The sequence below is a fragment of the Cololabis saira genome, chromosome 9, assembly GCF_033807715.1.
Source record: "Cololabis saira isolate AMF1-May2022 chromosome 9, fColSai1.1, whole genome shotgun sequence".
NCBI lineage: Eukaryota > Metazoa > Chordata > Actinopteri > Beloniformes > Belonidae > Cololabis > Cololabis saira.
In genome coordinates, this window is record NC_084595.1 from 44203692 (window position 1) to 44225266 (window position 21575).

A 21575-nucleotide genomic window follows, 5' to 3' on the forward strand; every position below is an offset into this window, starting at 1 on the left:
GAACTAATGAATAGGCGGGTGGCATAAGTCTGCTCCAGCAGACCGCGTCTGTTTCCAGCGTTCATCGGCAGTGACGTCACGCTGACTGCAGACGTGCACATACTCTAGTTTCTTCTGCACAGCAAAGCAAAAGCACCGTGTCCTATAAACACGTGAGACTGACACAAGCCGCCAGGAGTGCACGCTGTCACACGTTGGAGTGTGTGTCCTGAGCCCGATGCTAAAACCTGACAAACCCATGGGATGCTATCGAGCTGTTGGAGATCTGCAGGTCGCACCTTCATCGTCAGGGGGGAATAGAAGAACTGACACGGCCATACCGAGTGTTATGTCTGATTTATGGCTCTGCGTTAAACCAACGCAGAGCCTACGCCGTTGGCGTGACGCCGTTGGCGAGACACCGTCCTGAACCCTTTGGACTTCTCCGTCACTTCATTTCGCCGCGGTGCAGTACCCCCCCAGAGCACTAGGGGGTTGCGTTCTTTTCCTGAATGGTTTATCATCCTTTTATTGAACAATTTTTTTATTTAAGGACTTCCTCAATGAGTCCCTCCTCGACTTGGTCCATGTTGATAATGTATGTCCGTCTACAACAAGATGTTTACAAATGGCGGGGATGGCGCAGTCTGGAACCGGAAATGCGTTGCTACCAAGCAAACCAATCACAGCCCTCTCGGTCTGCGTTGGGTCTGCGTCGCCTCGACGCGTAGTCACATTTTTTGGGAGGTGCACGTCAGGCTACGCCGTAGGCTACGGAGAGACTCCCGCGTAGCCGCGTACCCTACGGCGTAGGCTCTGCGTTGATTTAACGCAGAACCATAAACTAAGCTTTACGCTCCAAACCCCAAACGGAGTCACGGTAATAATGAGAAACCTGGCAGATGATGTGAATCTCAGACCCTGTTTATCTTTTTAACTCATTTAATTTGTTAATGTACATCGATTTTTGCATGTCAGACCTGCAAAAAAACTAACATTTTTTACAGGTATTCTTCTCACAACACTCCAACACCACGTCCTTGAACCCTTGTCCTTGTGGTTTTCTGCGTTAACGCTGCACTCAAAGAAGAGGGAATGAGCTCTACCAGGACCCTGATACACCCTGACTGACTGTTGGACTTGTTGGCCTCTACCTCTTTGGTCTGGAGCACCAAATGCAGAGTTTCTTCCAAAAGTGCTCTGGAAAACTGAAGTATATGACCATTATAAATGTTTCCGTAGTTTGGTTATTCATCCCAGATGAACAGGGTTAACTTAAAGGAGACCTATTATGGCATTTAATGTATATTTTAAACAGGCCTTGAATGTCTTAAAAACAATCAAAAGCTTGTTTTTTCTACATAAATCAGAAATTCAGCCTGTGGGCCATGTCTTTATTTTTACCACTTCTAACCTCCTTCTCTATGAGGGATTCTGAGTGGGCGGGGCTATGATAATGAGGCTCTGTGCTGATTGGCTTCCTGAATGACTTGTAGCAGGGGAGGGAACAAAGCCTCGCTCCAGGGAGAAGAGCAGCGGCTCCGTAAACTATTAAACCGTGTCCCACGCGATGCGAGCGTCAGCGACAAAATCAATTCCATTGCTTTATTTTCTATTGGACTGTCCTAACTGGCCGCGAGTTTAACGGTTTCAGTGTGGACAGAGAGCGTCCGATGTCACGCAGCTCGACGTGATAGTCAGACACTCGCATTCAGTTACACGGTGTAAACGGATCTTAATGCCTGAATTACGGTCCTGCGTTAAATCGACGCGTAGGCTCTGCGTTGGTGAAACACGGAACCATAAATCAGCCTTTAGTTCCCTGAAGAGGGAACGGGTCACCTCGTCTTCACACTAATTCACACAGGAAGATTGAATTGAATTCTAAACAGTTACACCACAGTTATTTACTCTGATTCCTCATCATTTCATTTCTTATGTTACAAGACAAATGAATCATGTTAACTGTAAAGAAATCACAACACTGAATGTTCACAAATGGCAACTTTATTGTTAAAAAAATAAAATAACATAAGTTGTATATAAATAACATTTATGCACTATTGCTGGCTCAAGGAAGGACTGTGCGTTTTCTGAAGGTGTCGTTGAAGCTTCAGGTGCTTGGAAGATCTGAAACCATGAACAGAAGAAAAATGTATTACGGTACTAATAGAGCTCCGTAACACAGAGTAACACCGGAGCTAAGCTAAATACTTAGCCCATGCAAAAATCATACTTGTAGACCAATGTAAATAACATAAAAAATGAACGTCACTTACCGCTGACTTGTTTGCAGTTGCCGGGTCCGTGCTGTTGGAACTGATCCTTTTATGAGGGTAAGTGTCGATGCAAAACCTAATTTTTACTGTCCCTCGTTGTTCAAACAGCCACAAGATACACCGCTTCGGAACAATGGCGGATGCTCCGGCCGGCGGAGTTAGTTGTGTGGACAATCTCTAGGTGCAACCAGGTGATGGAACAGGTCTGGTTTGGTGGCCAAAGGATTCCAGCTCTGCTTTATGCAGACGATGTGGTCTTGTTGGCTTCACCAGACCATGGTCTTCAGCTTTCCTGGGAGGGGTTTGCAAACCTAGTGAGAAGCAGTGGGGATGAGAACCAGCACCTCCAAATCTGAAACCTTGGTTCTCAGCTGGAAAGAGGGTGGACTGTCCTGTCTCTGAGAAGGGGGCGAGGTGCTGCCTCGGGTGGAGGAGTTAGAGTATCTCGGGGTCTTGTTTACGAGTGAGGGGAGAATGAAGCGGTAGATTGACTTCTGCAGTAAAGTGGACTGTGTACTGGTCTGTTGAGTGAGGGGGAGCTGAGGCTTAGGGTGACTTTTTTTGTTATGTCTTTTACACTTTGAAACGCTTCCAGTTTCCTTGAACAGTTTGATAAGATTCTGTACGATAGAAGAATCCTATTCCTCGTAGGATGATAGCTCTGCTCCTCGGAGACTCGCAGATGCTTCTCTGATACCAAACAGTCACGACATTCACCTGTTGATGTCAGCTGTTTCTTAGTTGTTGGGGTTTTTTCAACACCACCTCAGTGGCACTAAATTGCTCCGTGCTAACTTTTTTTGGTACTGTTGTAGTGCCTAAATCGCACAAATTTATATTTATAAACATATTAAATATATTTATGAAATAAGATTGTAAACATATCATAACCGAAACTTAAAACCGAGCTGCAACAGTGCAGAGCATTTATCACGTCAGGTTCTTTTTGTTGTGACATTGATGCTCTAGGACTGGCAGAAACTTTGAGTCTGCCCACTGAGTGCCAAAGCCATTTCATTTATGGATATTAAAACAAGAACAGGTGCAGAAGGGTGAGTGTTAGATGTCTGAAGATGAGAGATGCTCCAATGATCATACATCCTGCATGGCATACTGTATACTGTACAGTATGCCATCAGAAACCATTTGTTTAAAAATGACCCTTCTTAGCTCCTCAGAAAGTGTAAAAAATATTACTTTGATTCTAATAACTCTGTAAATGGTTATTTCTTTTGTGCTGGAGTATTTTTTAAAAGTGATGCAGTGATGCTGTGATGCATCAATTCAATTCAATTCAATTTTATTTATATACAAAAGTTGTCTCTAGACGCTTTCCAGAGACCCAGAACATAAACCCCCGAGCAAATATTACATAAACAATGGCAGGTAAAAACTCCCCTAGTGGGAGAAAAGCCTTAAGCCAAACAGTGGCAAGAAAAACTCCCCTTTAGGAGGGAAGAAACCTGGACCAGGACCTGGATCATAAGGGGGGACCCTCCTGCCGAGAGCCAGACTGGGGGGTCGGGGACGTCAACAGCACAGCAGGCAGGTGGAAGCAGCAGCGGGATGACCAGGGGTGGGGACCGCAGGCCAGCACGCAGCTCCCGAAGCTCCGGCCCAATCATCAAGTCCCAGGTTGGGGTGCAGGGTCGGGGAAAGGTTGAGAAGGGGCAGGGCCAGGGAGAGGAGTCTTGACGGACAAACCTCTCCCCCGCCTGCCCGGGCCGTTACCCTGCCCCTCTCACTCCCACGCTGCAGGTTCCGGTGTTGTCCTTTCAGAGAGCAGCGATCAGTGATGCTGTAATGCATCAGCAGTGATGCTTTGATGCGTCAGAACGGATGCAGTGATGCAGTGATGCTGTAATGCTGCTGTTGCTTCCACCTGCCTGCGTGGATGCCTGCTTATGATCCAGGTCCTGGTCCAGGTTTCTTCCCTCCTAAAGGGGAGTTTTTCTTGCCACTGTTTGGCTTAAGGCTTTTCTCCCACTAAGGGAGTTTTTACCTGCCATTGTTTATGTAATAATTGCTCGGGGGTTTATGTTCATGTTCTGGGTCTCTGGAAAGCGTCTAGAGACAACATCTGTTGTATTAGACGCTATACAAATAAAATTGAATTGAATTGAATGAATGCATCAGCAGGGATGCTGTGATGCTGTAATGCATCAGCTGTGATGCAGTGATGCCACTCCTGACTCTTTTACATTTGCTGACATCTGCTGGTCATCTCTTGCACTTGGATACAGAATCTGAAATCATTTTAATGTTTCTCTTGGAGTAAGTTTAAAACTGCTTTAACTGATTCTGATTCTGCAGGGCTTCCGTGGGTGAGGCGATGCTTTAGAGTTCAGAGATCACACGTGTACAGTCTCTGCTTGTGTGATGGAAATAAAGACATTTCCAGACCATTTTTGTATCGTTCTTAACCTGCTTCTCCAACAATGGCAAAACACCCACTGCTACACCCACAGTGTTTTTACCAATAACAACTAAGACAATATTTATATGAACCAGAAATGGCAGATTACTGTTTTCTGAATGTCACACAAATTCCCCCTCTTGACTTCATTATTAAAGGACTGTAATGTGAATCACAAGAGAGCTGCACATCTGATTCTGTGCATTATAACAGAAAAAAATGTAGGCTCTGAGATGTACAGTTAGGTTGAATAATATACTTTTAACCCCCTCTGGAAAGAGGTTCTGCAGCGGAGTGGGACCACCAGGTTCTACAACAGCTTTGTCCCCCAATCCACCAGACTGTTAAACCCTTCTGCTCCAGCTGTACATAAATCCTGCTACACATTTTTCTACATGTCTAATATTCATTCATATATATTTATTTGTGCACATACATTTTGTACTGCATGAAACTGAAAAAAAGAGGCCTATGCAAACAAAATGTTCTGTATACATTTGCTGCACACAGACTGGCGATAAAAATCTGTTTACTGTGCAACATTTCCCCCAAAAAATAACCAAAGATTGTTTATTGCATAAAACTTTACACAGTAAAACCTCTGTGAAATGTTTAAGCCCATATTTGGTTAACTTTGATGTAAAATAAATTCATGGGTTGTTCATACAAACGAGTTAAAACGGAGGCAGTGAAAATGATTAGCTCCCCTTAGATTGTTGCAAATAACTTGAACCGAAGCTTTGGTGTTTTCAGTTGGGGATGTTCTCCCAGCTGATGTTCTCCTAGCCGTGCACGCTGGAAACACTGGTGCACATTCAGCTTGCTGAGGCGTCCCTGCAGTGGCAATAGCTACAGCAATGGCGCCCTCTCACTGCCGCTTCCTACACTGCTTTAAGAATCCAAGTGCAGCAAAGTTGGACTGGATACGTCCCTTCAAGAATGTTGGGACCCAGTTGTGTAAGGAGCTGCACCTACAGTACGCTAGAGACAGCATGGAGAAGAGGAAACTCACACCACGGCCACCTCTGGAACATGGAGTCAAATATGCTGCATTTCTAAACATATGGCACCTCATGTACAAAGAGGGGGTGGATTTCAACGTGAATCCGTGCGTGGAATTCTTGCAAAAGTATGCAAAAAAAAATTAAGATGTTCAAAAATGTGCGTACGCATTTAATGGATATTTATTCTCATTATCATATTCAAATATATCTACTTGAGGGAGGAGACGGGGAGGAGTGTTGTGCTTCTGCAATTCCACGTTGATTGTGATGTTCAAAGAAACATGGGTGGATTTTGACTTTTTCCTCGACGTTCCGACTTCTTTCTCGAAGTGCACAATAAAAAAAATCTTCCCCTCTCAAATATTTTTTCTCCTGCATGGCCCTAATACTCTTCCGTAAAAGGACACACTCCATCAACACATCTACACCGACAGAACGTCCTGGGTTTTTACCATCGTTAAGTAAAGACGATGTTCTCATGAAGCCGTTTCTGTGAACGATTATAAACGTAGCACAAACAGAAAAGGGAGTTTGTGCGTGGTAATTATTTCTTTGTTGTAACCACGCTTTGTGGCAAAAGATCTTACTGTATACTGGTGAACAGACTGATTATCTTCCCTTTAAACGGTCATTGGGTTCATTGGTGGTTCTTGAAGTGACGGTTGGAGTGAGTGTGCACGGTTATTTGTGTCTAGTCCCCTCTGGTGACCCGTCCTGCTGGGACTCTGAACACGAAGGGATGAAAAACGCTTTTTCCTCTTTTCCTTCATTTTGTGGATTCTTTGTAACAAAGCTTGAAAGCTATGGAGGTCATCACTTCGTCCTCAGAAATCTGTCCCGTTCTCTTAGCAGGTTTTAATTGTGTTTCCCGCCTGCCGCCAAACATGAGGAATGGATGAGAAAAATGTGGTATTTTCAAAAAATTGCTTTATTGTATAAAGGAAAACCTGACAACCATGATGTATTATTTATTCTCACAAAATAAATGTACACAAACCAAGTACCAATGTAAAATAAATCATGATTCAGCTTAGTATCCACACTGGTCAGCTGTCCATCCCATTTGAGATATTTAGTATAAATGGATGTAACAAGACAAAGCACAACATCACATCACTGACGCTCATACAAAAATTAAATTAAATTTAAAAAATGGGTAAATGTTTGTCATCCTGGGCTGCTGTCCTGGTTTGCAGGGCTCTTTTATTGTGGAGCTTCTCCAGAATTTGTCTTTTCTTCATCTACAGCAGCGGGCTGACTTGGCTTACGTACGAGGAGAAGGTTGGGGCCTTCAGCAGCAGCTTGTAGTATTTTCCAGGCAGCGTGGGGTGTGAGGCCCTGAAGAGAGCGGCCGTTGAAAGATAAGACCTCGTCCCCGACTTCAACAAGGCCAGACAGCTCTGCAGCGCCTCCTGTTGGAGGAACGCAGCAGTCGTCATCACTATATATCTGTAAGTAAGCGGCTTCACATTTCCGGCCACGTTTACACATAGCCGGGTATTTACAAAAACAGATATTTCCCCCTATACGTTTTGAAAAGCGAACCCGCATAAATAAGCTGTTAAGGTGCTATGAGCAGCCAAACCTACAGGGGGCAGTGTAACGAGAAGATAAAGTCATGCTAGCCAATCAGAATCCTGGAAAAAAACATCAACAAATGACACAAGTAACTTCCAGTTACTTCCAAGATGAACGAGAGTGTTTCGTTTGGAGTGACAGAGAAGTGGAGTTACTTTTAAGTGTGATGTTAGAATATAAAACAGGTAAAATACAAGAAAATATTGACGGTGGCCAAACAAATTGTAAACACAGGTGGCACACATGATGCTGCACTGCAAAAACTCAAATTCTTACCAGGAATATTTGTCTTATTTCTAGTTAAAATGTCTCATTTTTAGTCAAAAAAATCTCATTACACTTAAAACAAGAGTCATTATCAAATAAGCAACTTGTTATTTGACAATTTTCACCTGTTTCAAGTAAATTTTCACTTTTTTCCAGTGATGAGTCTTGTTTTAAGTGTAATGAGATTTTTTTGACTAAAAATGAAACAGTTTAACTAGAAATAAGACAAATATTCTTGTTAAGATTTTGAGTTTTTGCAGTGTGATGACGTTTCTGTCTCATGTGACGTTCTGAAGCCTAAATGTCCGTTTCTCTCCGTTTACAAGCAAACATGAAGACAGAGTTTTTGCAAATCTCCACTTTGACCGGAGTTTTCAGAAATTATCGTTTTTGGTGACTTTGGTGAGCTTTGTTTTCTTGTAAACGAACGTCCAAAACGCATGAAAACACCACCCGTTTTTTGCTACGTGTAAACGGGAACTCAGTGAAGTAATGACCGTCGTCTCTGGAAGTGTGGGCGGCCGGGGTGAACTATCAAAAGCAGGGATGGAGGCGTCGGGATGGTATTTAGCCACAGGCTGTGAGAAGGACTTCCATGTTGATGCTCAGCTGGCCTCTGGGAGTCTCACGGTAATCAATAAGATCAACAAGATTGTCAATGACACATCACATAACTGGCTACATAACCTGATGACAGAGCTGGTGTGGGTGTGTACTAGGGGTGTAACAATATATCGTGCCACGAAATTTCGCGATACAGAAACGTCACGATACGTGTCGTGGAGGTGACAAACTGTATCTGATATTGGGTTATTAATATTAATCTATTGTGTTGACTAGTGACAAGTATTTGTGCCGACCGCGCCTCAACTCGCGGACCAAAATCTTCCTCCGCTCAGAAGAAACTAGTACCGTTTTGGTCCCGATCACGGGACTCTTGGGGGTTTTGAGCTCTGAACTTTTACTTATGTAAGTCTGGTGTAGAGTTAAGCCTTACCTTATTAAATTAAACCTTTTTGGGGTCGTGAGTAGGATAAACACGGGGACAACTTCTGCTGAGTTCCAGTGTACTTTAATGTCCCTCAACAGTGTAGGATTTTAGAACATCAACACAGCACCTAGTGCCGTACTGTGGCGTATCACTCCGCCCAATCTAAAACAGACTAATCACTACAGATAAACTGACTAGTGTCATTATAGTCCCTGATTTACATCAGAATAGAAAGAATATATTTATAAAATAATCAACCCTGAATTACCAAAATAACCTTCTTAACAAAAATAAATCTCCTCTTACACTTATAAGGTGAGCATGAATCAATCTTTTTATGATGTAAAATTGTATGTATTTATTTAATTTTATTTATTTATTTAATTTTAGTTGTTACATTTCTGGTCAAATCATACATGAGAGAAACTATTCAGTTTGTGTCTAAATATTTGTACTTGTATGAAACTGAAGATGCATAATGCAAACCTGACATTTACTTTTAGTTCAGTTTGTGGAAAATGGTTGGCCTGGCTTTCTCTTTAAAACTTAAACAGTTATAAATCATTACAAACTGGAACAATAGGGCAAACGCTCATTATTGTTTTGGATTTTGTAATTTTTTTCCAGTCATATGTTCCTCATTCAAGGTTGTTAAAAAAATACTGCTATAATATAGTGTCGTTATCGTGACCTCAATATCGTGTATCGTACCGTATTGTGAGATTAGTGTATCGTTACACCCTGTACGCACACACAAACCCAGCGTCTTACATACATTGTGCTAATTCAATAAATAGCGGATATGGCCCAACAATTAGAACTAGGTATTATCAATCAGAACGCAGTTCCCCGTGCGTAGCTCTGTGTTCTCTATTCCCAGAGGCCAACTCACAGGGCTGCCTCTCACTTTTTGGAGGGGCTTCACGCAAAAATCTTACTTTGGAGCATGATTGGTCACAGGGCTACAGAAGCAGAACATCCGAACATCCAGACTCACCTGTAAAGATGCGTTTGACAGTGAGCGGTGCACCTGGATGACTTGAAGCGTTTCCTCCCTCCAGACTGAAGCCCAGGCCGCCTGACGTCTTATAAAGCTCCACAGTCAAAGCACCGTCTCTTCCTGTAAACAGCCGTGGAAAACTCAGTGAAATACAAGGAGGTGTTGCTGCTCTCTACCGCAGCCACACGATCAGTTTAGCTGTTAGCAGCTAGAAACAAGTGATGAGCCTTTAACGCAGAGCTGAAGCACTGAATCCAGCGGATGTTTTACGATTGCTTTTCATGTTGAGTGAGATATGGTTGTACAATTAAACCTGAAATTCAACTTGTTTGGCTGCTAAACTTTGTTGTGCTTCACATTTTTGCTACTTTTGTCCTAACTGGTGCCAGTGGATTTGAGGTGGATGTTGCTGGTTATCTTCAGCGCTAGCTACACTGCAAAAACTCAAAATCTTAACAAGAATATTTGTCATATTTCTAGTTAAAATGTCTCATTTTGAGTCAAAGAAAAATGTCATTACACTTAAAACAAGACTCATCACTGGAAAAAACTGCCAGTGGAACAAGATTTTTTTTGCTTGTAATAAGAAGATAAATCTTGTCCCACTGGCAGATTTTTCTACTTATTTCAAGTGAAAATCTACTTGAAACAGGTGAAAATTGTCAAATGAGTTATTTTTCTGGTAATGACTCTAATTTGAGTTTACAACATATTGTGTATCCAAAGATGTCTCTTCTTCTTCTTCTCCAGCCCCAGAGCAGATCCCCACGTTTCTCTATGTAACTTTGTTTTTAACTGACGTTAACTAGAGCTCTGCGTTAACGGCATCAGCCTCTAACTCTGCAGCTGCATCTTCTGGATCTGATTCCTGCTGCAGCGACTGGGATTGAGGACTAACGTCACCCAGAACTAAACCAGAGAAACTACTGAAAACATGGACATTAAACCAGAGAAACTACTGAAAACATGGACATTAAGGATCTTTGCTAGAACATTTCGTCTCGTTTTCCTCAGGTGATAAAAATTTGTTGACGACGATATTTAGTCATGATTTTCGTTGACGAGAGTAACTTTAGTGCCACACATCATCCACGTTAACGCGTGTGAGTGCACAAGTGGAAACAGCTGAAGTGTCCGCTGTGACCTTTTCTGTGGCTGATTAGTAGAAGGACATCTGTCCTGCACATGTAGACGTTCACCGTGGTGTCAAATCCCATGTGGAGCTGCATAACAGCAGCGTTTACCAACGAGAAGGACGGACTTTCACATATGAAGCGTCCCTGTGACGCCACCCACGGAAAAAGGCTTGCACCTTTGTGACATAGTTGTGTGGGGTGTTTTATTTGAGGCTCATCGAGTGCCAGAGCTGTAATTTAATATTTAGAATGATGTCTGAAACAGTGACAGTAAGACTGGTGTTCTTTTAATCATCTTATGGAGCTTTTCCACTAGTCCCTACTCAGCCCGACTTGCCACCACTCTGTTTGGTTCTTTTCCACTAGGGGTCTAACGTGCCGAGTAGATACTTTTCTGTATCTATTCTGCTGAGGTTCTAAGCTGCTGAGTCGGCTGTATCTGACATCATCACACTACAGGCCACCGATTGGTCGGGGGGTTGGAGTCAGACGTCTGAGTCAGGAGGTGGAAATCAGAGAAAGAGACTCTGACAGATTCTTGTTCATTTTATTCAACCAGCAACGGCAGCAAAAGTCTGTTTCATGATCCAACTCTGAGGGTCAGATGTTCATAAACCTGGTGCTGAGGAGAGAATTAAAAAGGGATCTAGACGGAGATAAGGAACGACCAGATCTACCAGGAGCTCTGTCTCTTCATAGCTGCTCACGGCTCCAGCTGACTTTTCAGCAGCACAGAGATGAACTAAATAAAATGAAAAAGGGTCGCTGCTGGAAGCTTCTCTCACTCTCATTTTTTACCTTGATATCAAACACAAGCCACAGATCCAGCAGCACATCTATCATCTCCTCCAGGTTCTACATCTTTAGTGTTGTTGTCTTCTTCCTTTAGATCACACAATCAAATACGTCACAGCAGCTTCTCCAACCTCCTACTTCTGCTCCAGGTGCTGAATTGTAGTGGAAAAGAAACCAGGCCGAGCTGAGTTGAGTAGAGTAGGTACTGGTGGAAAAGCTCCATTAGAAATTCCAGAAGTAGCGGGTTACTGCAGAAGCAGTTGACTTACAGGTCACAGGTGTTTTGCATTCAGGGCAGGTAGGGGCAGTAAACTGGTCTAAACTCAGAGTTTGTGCCTCTAGATTTCACCACGTCCAACACACTAGGTCAGGGGTCAGCAACCCAAAATGTTGAAAGAGCCATATTGGACCAAAAAGACAAAAAAAGAATATGTCTGGAGCCGCAAGAAATGAAAAGTCTTGTATAAGCCTCAGAATGAAGGCAACACATGCTGCATGTTAGTTATAACTGGGGGAAGATTTATTTTTTTTCATTATGCACAATGCATGCATGCACAATGAAAAAAGTCGAAATGTTGAGAAAAAAATCTAAATTTCAAGAAAAAAGTTGAAATGTCGAGATTAATGTAGAAGTACAATCTCGAGAAAAAAGTCGAAATGTGAAGAAAAAAGTCAAAATGTCGAGAAAAAATTCAAAATTTCGAGAAAAAAGTCGAAATGTCGAGATTAATGTTGAAGTACAATCTCCAGAAAAAAGTCGAAATGTCGAGAAAAAAGTTGAAATGTCGAGATTAAAAAGGAAAGGAAAAGAAAGAAAAAAAGAGAAAAAAAGGAGAGAAAAAAAGAGAAAAAGAGAAAAAAGAGAAAAAGAGAAAAAAAAGGAAAAAAATAAAAAAAGAAGAAGAAAAAAAGGGGGTCAAACATTTTTGAAAAAGCTCCAGGGAGCCACTAGGGCAATGCTAAAGAGCCGCGGGTTGCTGATCCCTGCACTAGACCCACACAGGCAGGTACGACGGGGTCTGCACGGTCGACAATAACGTTGGAGCCATGTAAACCTAAACATCACCTGCTTCCGTCTCCGGAGATGTTGTCCTCATAGGAAACATTCTTGCCTGAAGAGCGGAGAGCTGACTGTCCTTGTTTCTACAAATGACCAGGACGGCTTGCTTGGACGTCCTGGCTTCATGGAGGCAGGACACCACTTCTCCATGGGTTTTACCCTCCAGCCTGCTCCCATTTATGAACAGAATGCTGTCTCCTCTTTGGATGGTGCCTTCCATGCCCGCTGCTCCTCTGGTGAAGACCCGGTGCACCTGAACACCAAAGTCAATCTTACTAAATGTCCTGGTTCAACACAGACGAGAACAAATGGAAAACAAGCAGCCTTGTCCAAGCGAGCTGTGGACAACTCGTTGTCTGGTTACGCTCCTGCATTCTTTCTCGTAAATATGTTTTATTTGGTTTTTTACATTTATCCCACAGAGATGAAAAGTACATAACATATGCATGACTACAATTTGCACATTCATCCCCAAAATGTAAAAGTGCATTGTTCAGCTGAAACATTGGCACAACATTGACAACATTGACACACCATTCCCACCCACCCATCATTGATGCATTGAGAAAAGGATAGGGCTTTTTGTTTCCATCTGAACAGGATCAAACGTCTCGCGACCAGTGTGGTAAAGGCTGTAATAACATGGGCTTTATCCGGTGAGGCAGCTTGAGGTTTCTCCGGTGTTAGACCAGGGGTCTGCAATCCAAAATGTTGAAAGAGCCGTATTGGACCAAAAACACAAAAAACAAATATGTATGGAGCCGCAAAAAATGAAAAGTCTTGTATCAGCCTTAGAATGAAGACAACAAAGTTGAAATGTCGAGATTAATGATGAAGTACAATCTCGAGAAAAAAGTCAAAATGTTGAGAAAAAAGTTGAAATGTTGAGAAAAAAGTTGAAATGTAGAGAAAAAAGTCAAGATTTTGAGAAAAAAGAATGTCGAGATTAATGTTGAAGTACAATCTCGAGAAAAAAGTCGAAATGTCGAGAAAAAAAGTCAAAATTTTGAGAAAAAAGTTGAAATGTCGAGATTAAAAAAGAAGAAAAAAGGAAAAAAAAAGATAAAAGGTAAAAAGAAAAAAAAACAAAAAAAAATAGAAAAAAAGAAAAACAAAAATAAAAAAATAAAGAAAAAAAGGAAAAAAAGGAAAAACGAAAAAGAGAAAAAAAGAAGAAAAAAGAGAAAAAAAGGGAAAAAAAAGGTCCTGGAGCCACTAGGGCGGCGCTAAAGAGCTGCATGCGGCTCTAGAGCCGCGGGTTGCTGAGCCCCGTGTTAGACCAAAGAGAGCACAGATCGGATCAAGGTCCAACTGGGTTCCAAACATCTCACTAAAAGCTTTAAAAATACTTATCAAAAGGTGGAGAGGTTCGGACACAGCCAGAACATGTGCATTAGGTCTGCTGGTTGGCCTTTACATTGGGGGCATAGTGGATCAGCATTAGGATAGATAGCTCCTGCATTTTTAAAGAGATATTTTTTCCTGAAACGCATCTTAAATATGCAGAAGAAACCTGGGCCTGCGTTTCTCCAGACCGATGCTAGTAGGGCCACGGCCACAGAGCACCGAGGAGACGCCACACCACCATACGGACTTCCTGTACTTACCACCACTTTCTTCTGCTCCAGGTCGACTCCACCAGCAACGCTGAAGCCGAGCCCCGAGCTCTCGTCCTTGGGTTAGGGTTAGGGTTAGGGTTAGGAATAGGGTTAGGGTTAGGGGTCGGAACACGGAATTCCTGTACTCACATCCACTTTCTTCTGCTCCAGGTCGACTCCACCAGCAACGCTGAAGCTGAGCCCCGAGCTCTCGCCCGTGCTCAGGACAACGAGCAGGGCGTCGTCTTCACCCTGCACAGTTCAAACCAAGAGTAAGTGGCGCCAAAGAAAAGTCGGCATTTTAGAGAGTGATGAGGTGGGATTATTACATTTAAAAGAATAATAAAAGCCAGTTTGATGAAGAAATGTCAAGAAAATTTGTTAGGTGGGTTTTCATTTTTTCTCTCTCTTTTTTGCATCATTGTCATATTTTTTTCTTTGAATCAAAAACGAATACGACTATCTGTGTTTGACGACAGCTATTTTGTGTTATTTTATGACTTTGTTGTAGTTTTGGTTTTGTTTCTTTGTTTGTTTGTTTTTAAATTACGTTTATTGGAAAGGGTTTGTTTTTTATTGCATAATTTGTAATTTTTTTTTATTATTACATTAATTGAAATTTGATTTCTGAACAGACCTGGTTTACTAAAGTGTGTCAGAAATGTCTGTGATTACCTCTGAGAGGGTCCTGGTTTCATCCAGGAGGCTCGTCACGCACGACTGCACCGTCAGGGAGGACAGCAGCGCCTGCAGTTTACCCTGAGACCCAACGGACGAAGCCAAGTCCTTTAACCTGCAGACGAAGTCCATCACATTCAAGGATTTACTCCATGTTCTCACAGAAAAAGGAAGTCCTCTAGAGTTCTAGTTTACACAGAGTTGCTCATGTTTAAACTTCAGTCTCGTCTCGTCTCCATGGCAGCTTGCATGAAGGACCCAGTCTGTCAGCCTGCTCTCATCATCACTACCGAAGATGCTCTGAAACATCAAATCCTTAAACATGATTGGAAGTCGACGTTTCTTTTAGTGACGCTCGCGCTGCTTTTCAGAGAAACGTGGTGTATCTGCCTTTTCTGGCCTTTTCTGGCCTTTTCTGGCAGTGGGCCGCTTCACTCACTTTAATAAAACTTTAGGTCGCCAAGCTTTTAAAAAAATCATAACTTTTATTTTTACGTTCCAACTTGTTCCAAAGTATTTTCTAAATTATTACGACATCCAAAAGCAATCGAAAAAGTCTTTCATAGCAACAAAAACTGAAATAACGTGGTCAAAAAACTGTAGACAACCACACATTTAGGTTTTCCACGCCGCGCCGCGCAATCACCTGACCCATATATCCTCCTGACACACACAACATGCCCTCCGGAGACATAAAAAACAAAAAAATAATAATATAAACATTCTTAGCAAAATCATAAGCAGAATAAACACTATATAACTAAGACTAAACCTAAAACTAGTTTACAAATATACAAAAGTAATAACTTCAACTTAATGGCTGCAACATACTGTCCCCTAATTGTAATACTCAGTTACCAATTATCGAACAATTACCAGAAGTCATTATTACACAGTTACAAAACATTTCCTTTTTTCTTTTTTTTTTCTTAAACATTTCATAGACTCCTTCCCCCCCAGCGAGGTGACATTCCATGTCCCTAATGCAAGGGTTTTGGTCCAGGGATTGGGTCGTCGAGGCCCCGCCACGACTGCTACCCAGTCCACATGGCACCAGCCTCTCATGGCCCTTCCTGCGGGTGGTTGGCCTATGGGAAGGCGGGCTGGACCAGCTCTATACCCTCCGCAGGGTGCTCGAGGGTTCATGGGAATTTGCCCAACCAGTCTACATGTGTTTTGTGGATCTGGAGAAGGCATTTGACCGTGTCCCTCGTGCCATTCTGTGGGGGGTGCTGAGTGAGTATGGAGTCCGGGGCCCTCTACTAAGGGCTGTCCGGTCTCTGTATGATCGAAGCAGGAGTCTGGTTCGCATTGCCGGCAGTAAGTCAGACTTGTTCCCAGTGCATGTTGGACTCCGGCAGGGCTGCCCTTTGTCACCGGTCCTGTTCATAATTTTTATGGACAGGATTTCTAGGCGTAGCCAGGGGCCGGAGGGGATTCGGTTTGGGAACCTCAGGATTTCATCTCTGCTTTTTGCAGATGATGTTGGCTTCATCGGACCGGGACCTTCAGCATGTGCTGGGGCGGTTTGAGGCCGAGTGCGACGCGGCAGGGATGAGAATCAGCACCTCCAAAACCGAGGCCATGGTTCTCCATCGGGAAAGGGTGGCGTGCCTTCTCCGGGTGGGTGGAGAAGTCCTGCCTCAGGTGGAGGAGTTCAAGTATCTCGGGATCTTGTTCACGAGTGAGGGAACGATGGAGCGTGAGATTGACAGATGGATCGGTGCAGCGTCCGCAGTTATGCGGTCGATGTACCGGACCGTCGTGGTGAAGAGGGAGCTGAGTCGAAAGGCGAAACTCTCGATTTACCGGTCAATCTACGCACCTACCCTCACCTATTTCCAAATTCTACCAAATTACTACCAAATTCAGATATCCGCATGTTGAAACAAAACGTGCGTAAGATGGAAAGGAAGTGGTACTCTTGTAGGTCTGTAGACTCTTATCGTGAATGGAAAGATATTCTAATAGTATATAAAAAAGCCATTCGCAAAGCCAGAACAGCTTATTATTCAACGTTGATAGAGGATAATAAAAGTAACCCACGTTTTCTGTTCAGCACTGTAGCCAGGCTGACAAAGAGTCACAACTCTGTTGAGCCGTGCATTCCTGCAGCTCTCAGTAGTGAAGACTTTATGAGCTTCTTCAACAGTAAAATCACGAGAATTAGAGAAGAAATCAACCAGCCGGTTGTAGGTGTTTCTTCAGCTTTAGCGACTTCCCTAGGCTCTGACTTGACTCTAGACTGTTTTGATCCTATAGACCTCCCTGAGCTGACTTCACTCGTCAATAGAGGTAAGTCAACCACATGTATGTTAGACCCCATCCCTACTCGACTATTCAAAAATGTTTTTTCTCTTATTGGTACGACAATACTGGACCAAATTAACCTATCCCTAAGTTTAGGATATGTACCACAGGTTTTCAAAGTCGCAGTAATTAAACCTTTACTTAAAAAACCTTCTCTTGACCCAGACACCTTAGCTAATTATAGACCAATTTCCAACCTTCCATTTGTATCTAAAATTCTGGAAAAGGCAGTTTCAAGCCAGTTATGTGACTATTTGTATAGAAATGATCTGTTTGAAATCTTTCAGTCAGGGTTCAGAATGCATCATAGCACAGAGACAGCACTGGTTCGAGTCACGAATGACCTCCTTATGGCCTCAGATAAGGGATTAGTTTCCATACTGGTTCTACTGGACCTCAGTGCTGCTTTTGACACTATAGATCATGGCATTTTGCTGCACAGGTTAGAGCACGTTGTTGGGATTAAAGGGGCAGCTCTATGTTGGTTTAAATCATATCTATCTGACAGGTTCCAGTTTGTTCATGTACATGAGGTTTCTTCAGAACAGTCAAGGGTCTGTTATGGTGTTCCGCAGGGTTCAGTGCTAGGGCCAATCTTGTTCAGTTTATACATGCAGCCATTGGGAAGTATAATCCAGAATCACGGCATACACTTTCATTGTTATGCTGATGATACGCAGCTCTACTTGTCTATGAAGCCGGATGAAACAGAACCGTTAGTTAAACTTCAGGCATGTCTTAGGGACATCAAGGACTGGATGTCCAGAAATTTCTTGCTTCTAAATTCAGATAAAACAGAGGTTATCATTCTTGGTCCAGAGCATCTTAGGAAGGGATTAGATGGTGTTGCGATGGCTTCCAGTGCAACTGTGAGAAACCTTGGTGTTATTTTCGATCAGGATTTGTCGTTTAAACCATATGTAAATCAGGTTTGTAAAATAGCCTTTTTCCATCTCCGTAATATTGCAAAGATTAGGAAAATCCTCTCGCAGAGTGATGCAGAAAAACTAGTTCATGCGTTTGTATCTTCTAGACTAGATTACTGTAATGTGTTGTTAGCAGGATGTCCAAGTAATTTGCTGAATAGGCTCCAGCTGATCCAGAATGCAGCAGCACGAGTGCTGACAGGAATCAGCAGGAGAGACCACGTCTCTCCAGTGTTAGCGTCGCTCCATTGGTTACCCGTAAAATTCAGAATCCAATTTAAAATTTTATTACTTGCGTATAAAGCCCAAAACAGCTTAGCTCCGCATTATTTGCAAGACCTGATAGTGCCTTATGTTCCTGTCAGAGCTCTCCGTTCTCAGAGTGCAGGTTTACTCGTAGTTCCTAGAGTATCCACATGTAGATTTGGAGGGCGGGCGTTCTGCTATCAGGCACCACTACTATGGAATCAACTTCCAATCTGGGTTAAGGAGGCTGACACCACCTCCACCTTTAAAAATAAACTTAAAACATTTCTGTTTAGTAAAGCCTATAGTTAGTGTTTAGTAAACCTCTAGCTGGTGTTGGTAAATCTCTAGGTAGTGTAAACTTTAGTGTGTCAGAGTCGCTCCTGTAGTTTCTTGTGCTGGCCCCCCCTTCTCCTCCCTTTTCTCTCTTTTGTCCATGTTGCAGCATCCTTTGCCGGACACCGGAACCTGCAGTGTGGGAGTAAGGGGGGCAGGGTAACAGCCCGGGCAGGCGGGGGAGAAGGTTTGTCCGTCAAGACTCCTCTCCTTGGCCCTGCCCCTTTTCAACCCTTCCCCGACCCTGCACCCCAACCTGGGACCTGATGATTGGGCCGGAGCTTCGGGAGCTGCATGCTGGCCTGCGGTCCCCACCCCTGGTCATCCCGTTGCTGCTTCCACCTGCCTGCTGTGCTGTTGCCGTCCCTGACCCACCAGTCTGGCCCTCGGCAGGAGGGTCCCCCCCTACGAGCCTGGTCCTGCTCAAGGTTTCTTCCCTCCTAAAGGAGTTTTTCCTTGCCACTGTTTGGCTTAAGGTTTTTCTCCCACTATGGGAGTTTTTACCTGCCATTGTTTATGTAATAACTGCTCGGGGGTCATGTTCTGGGTATGGGTCTCTGGAAAGCGTCTAGAGACAACTCTGTTGTATTAGACGCTATATAAATAAAATTGAATTGAAATTGAACCTATGGTCATGAACTTTGGGTAGTGACCGAAAGGACAAGGTCGCGGATACAAGCGGCCGAGATGAGTTTCCTCCGCAGGGTGGCTGGACGCTCCCTTAGAGATGTGTTTCCTCCGCAGGGTGGCTGGACGCTCCCTTAGAGATAGGGTGAGGAGTTCGGTCACCCGGGAGGAGCTCGGAGTCGAGCCGCTGCTCCTTCACATTGAGAGGAGTCAGCTGAGGTGGCTTGGGCATCTGTACCGGATCTTCCTGGACGCCTCCCTAGGGAGGTGTTCCAGGCATCTCCCTCCTCCCTAGGGAGGTGTTCCAGGCATGTCCCTCCTCCCTAGGGAGGTGTTCCAGGCATGTCCCTCCGGGAGGAGACCCCGGGGAAGACCCAGGAGAGACTATGGGCCAGTCCCAATCCCCCCCCTAGTCCTACTTTTCAGTCCTACCCCTAAATTCTGCACGTTCCTGTGAGGGTAGTGGTGTCCCAATTCCTCTTTGCATGTAGGGGGAGTGGGGATAACGAGGGCTAGTGTGTATGAATCTGGCCCTTCATAGAAAGGGATTTCAGATGCTGACTCACCGACCGAGGGCCAGAAACTTTTCCCAGAATGCTTTACGTCATCATTTGCAGACTGAATCAAACAAAAAAACATGGCGGACATTTCTTATTTTTTTAGTGAATAAAATCAATATTTTGAGTTAGTTTCTGCATAAAAATGCGTTTTGATTACATTTCTAGCGAGAAATATATATTTTACTTTCATAATATTCACTCAGTGAATGTACATAATCACTTGCTTGCCCGTTGTTGCGAAGTCTTTTCAGATCTCGCCAGAATAAAGGCTGATTTATGGTTCCGCATTACACCAACGCAGAGCCTAAGGTGTAGGTTCGCGTCGTACGGTTCGCGTCACCGCGTACCCTACGCCGTACGCTCTGCGTCGATTTAACGCGGAACCATAAATCGCCGGCGGCTCTTCTCATCCCCTGAAAACATAGGAGCAAATTTCTTAACAGGCGTTATTTGGATAAACTGAGCCCAGGTTGGGGATCTTAACGGTTACTTTTACGCCTGAAAAAATATTAAAACTTAATAAATTGGCATATTAACAGCGCTACAGCTGAAATTAAAACAGCTTTTAGCTCTGGGCTTCCTGATATGGTGTGACGTATGTGCAAACGTAACTACACAGTCGCTTACGTACCCGAATGTAAACCACGCAGTGACGTAGCAAGTGGTGTCCCAATCCCTAGGGAACATTACAAAGCCCTACCCTAGTGGCTTCATTTTTAGGGCTAGTGGTAGTGAGTGAGGGCTAGTGGTAGAAAGTAGGGGGTGTATTGGGATTGGCCCTATGTCTCTCGGCTGGCCTGGGAACGTCTCGGTTTCCCCCTGGAAGAGCTGGAGGAAGAGTCTGGGGTGAAGGAGGTCTGGCCATCTCTGTTGAGACTGCTGCCCCCGTGACCCGGTTCAGGATAAGCGGCGGAAAATGGATGGATCGAAGGATGGATGGATGGATGGCCATTTCATAGACATTCTCAGTCCAGTATAGACTTAATAGCAAAAGTATGTAAAGCTCAAAAAACTAGCAAACCCAAAAGCTTACTAGCATAAAAAGTCAATTTCAAAGAACAAAAGAGTAAAAATATGAAAAATGTTCAAGTTCTTCACATTGCCGCGTGGCAGTGTCGCAATGTCTTGAGTGTGCATGTGTGTGTCTGCGGGGGCCATGTCATTAGTGTAAGTGTAGAGCCGATTGATTGGCTGTTTTCCATTTGACTGTGTCTGTGAGCAGGTGCGTCCCACCTGGGAGGCCAGTCAGGTGGACGAACATGGAAGAGGTCTCCTGTTCATGAGAAATTACCAGAGAACAAAATTATTCAAGACTGGGATTCAATGTAAGACAAATGATGGCGGTTTCCTGAAACTACACGGATGAAAGGCTTTCTTCATGTTTAAAACCAGAGCTGAAGGAGTTGATAAGGTGCCTTATGAGTCTTCCAGAGGCTTCAACCTCTGTCCTGGGATTTGAACCATCGCCTGGTGCTGACAAAGGCAGTCTGACACAGCTAATGTTCAGCAATCAGCAACGTCACACACAACACACTCGCAGTAGTTTCCACTGATTCTGATGGAATAAAATGCTTGTAATGCAACATCTTATTGCAGTGGGGAACCTTCAGGGCCTTCTACGCCTTCAGAGAAATCCTAAAAAAAAAGAAATAATAATAAATAATAATAATGATAATAATAATATAGTATTCAATAATTTTTTTTTATTCCTATCTCATTTAATTTAACAGATTTTCTCTCGTCTATGTTCTAAAATTAAGTTTACTGCCAAGTTCATGTCCTGAAAATC

The 21575-nt window shown here is 43.5% G+C and overlaps 1 protein-coding gene across 1 annotated transcript in view; it reads right to left on the minus strand.

Moving 5' to 3' along the window:
* Positions 1 to 6610: 6610 nt before the first annotated feature.
* Positions 6611 to 21575, minus strand: part of pdzd2 (PDZ domain containing 2) — a 97530-nt gene continuing 82565 nt past the window's right edge. The window contains exons 23-28 of the mRNA XM_061730287.1: positions 14779 to 14896; positions 14254 to 14355; positions 12512 to 12758; positions 12445 to 12464; positions 9512 to 9686; positions 6611 to 7090 (exon numbers count right to left, since the gene is read on the minus strand). Coding sequence (XP_061586271.1) covers positions 6882 to 7090; positions 9512 to 9686; positions 12445 to 12464; positions 12512 to 12758; positions 14254 to 14355; positions 14779 to 14896 — 871 coding nt within the window. The 3' untranslated portion in view covers positions 6611 to 6881. The remainder of the gene's footprint in view (positions 7091 to 9511; positions 9687 to 12444; positions 12465 to 12511; positions 12759 to 14253; positions 14356 to 14778; positions 14897 to 21575) is intronic.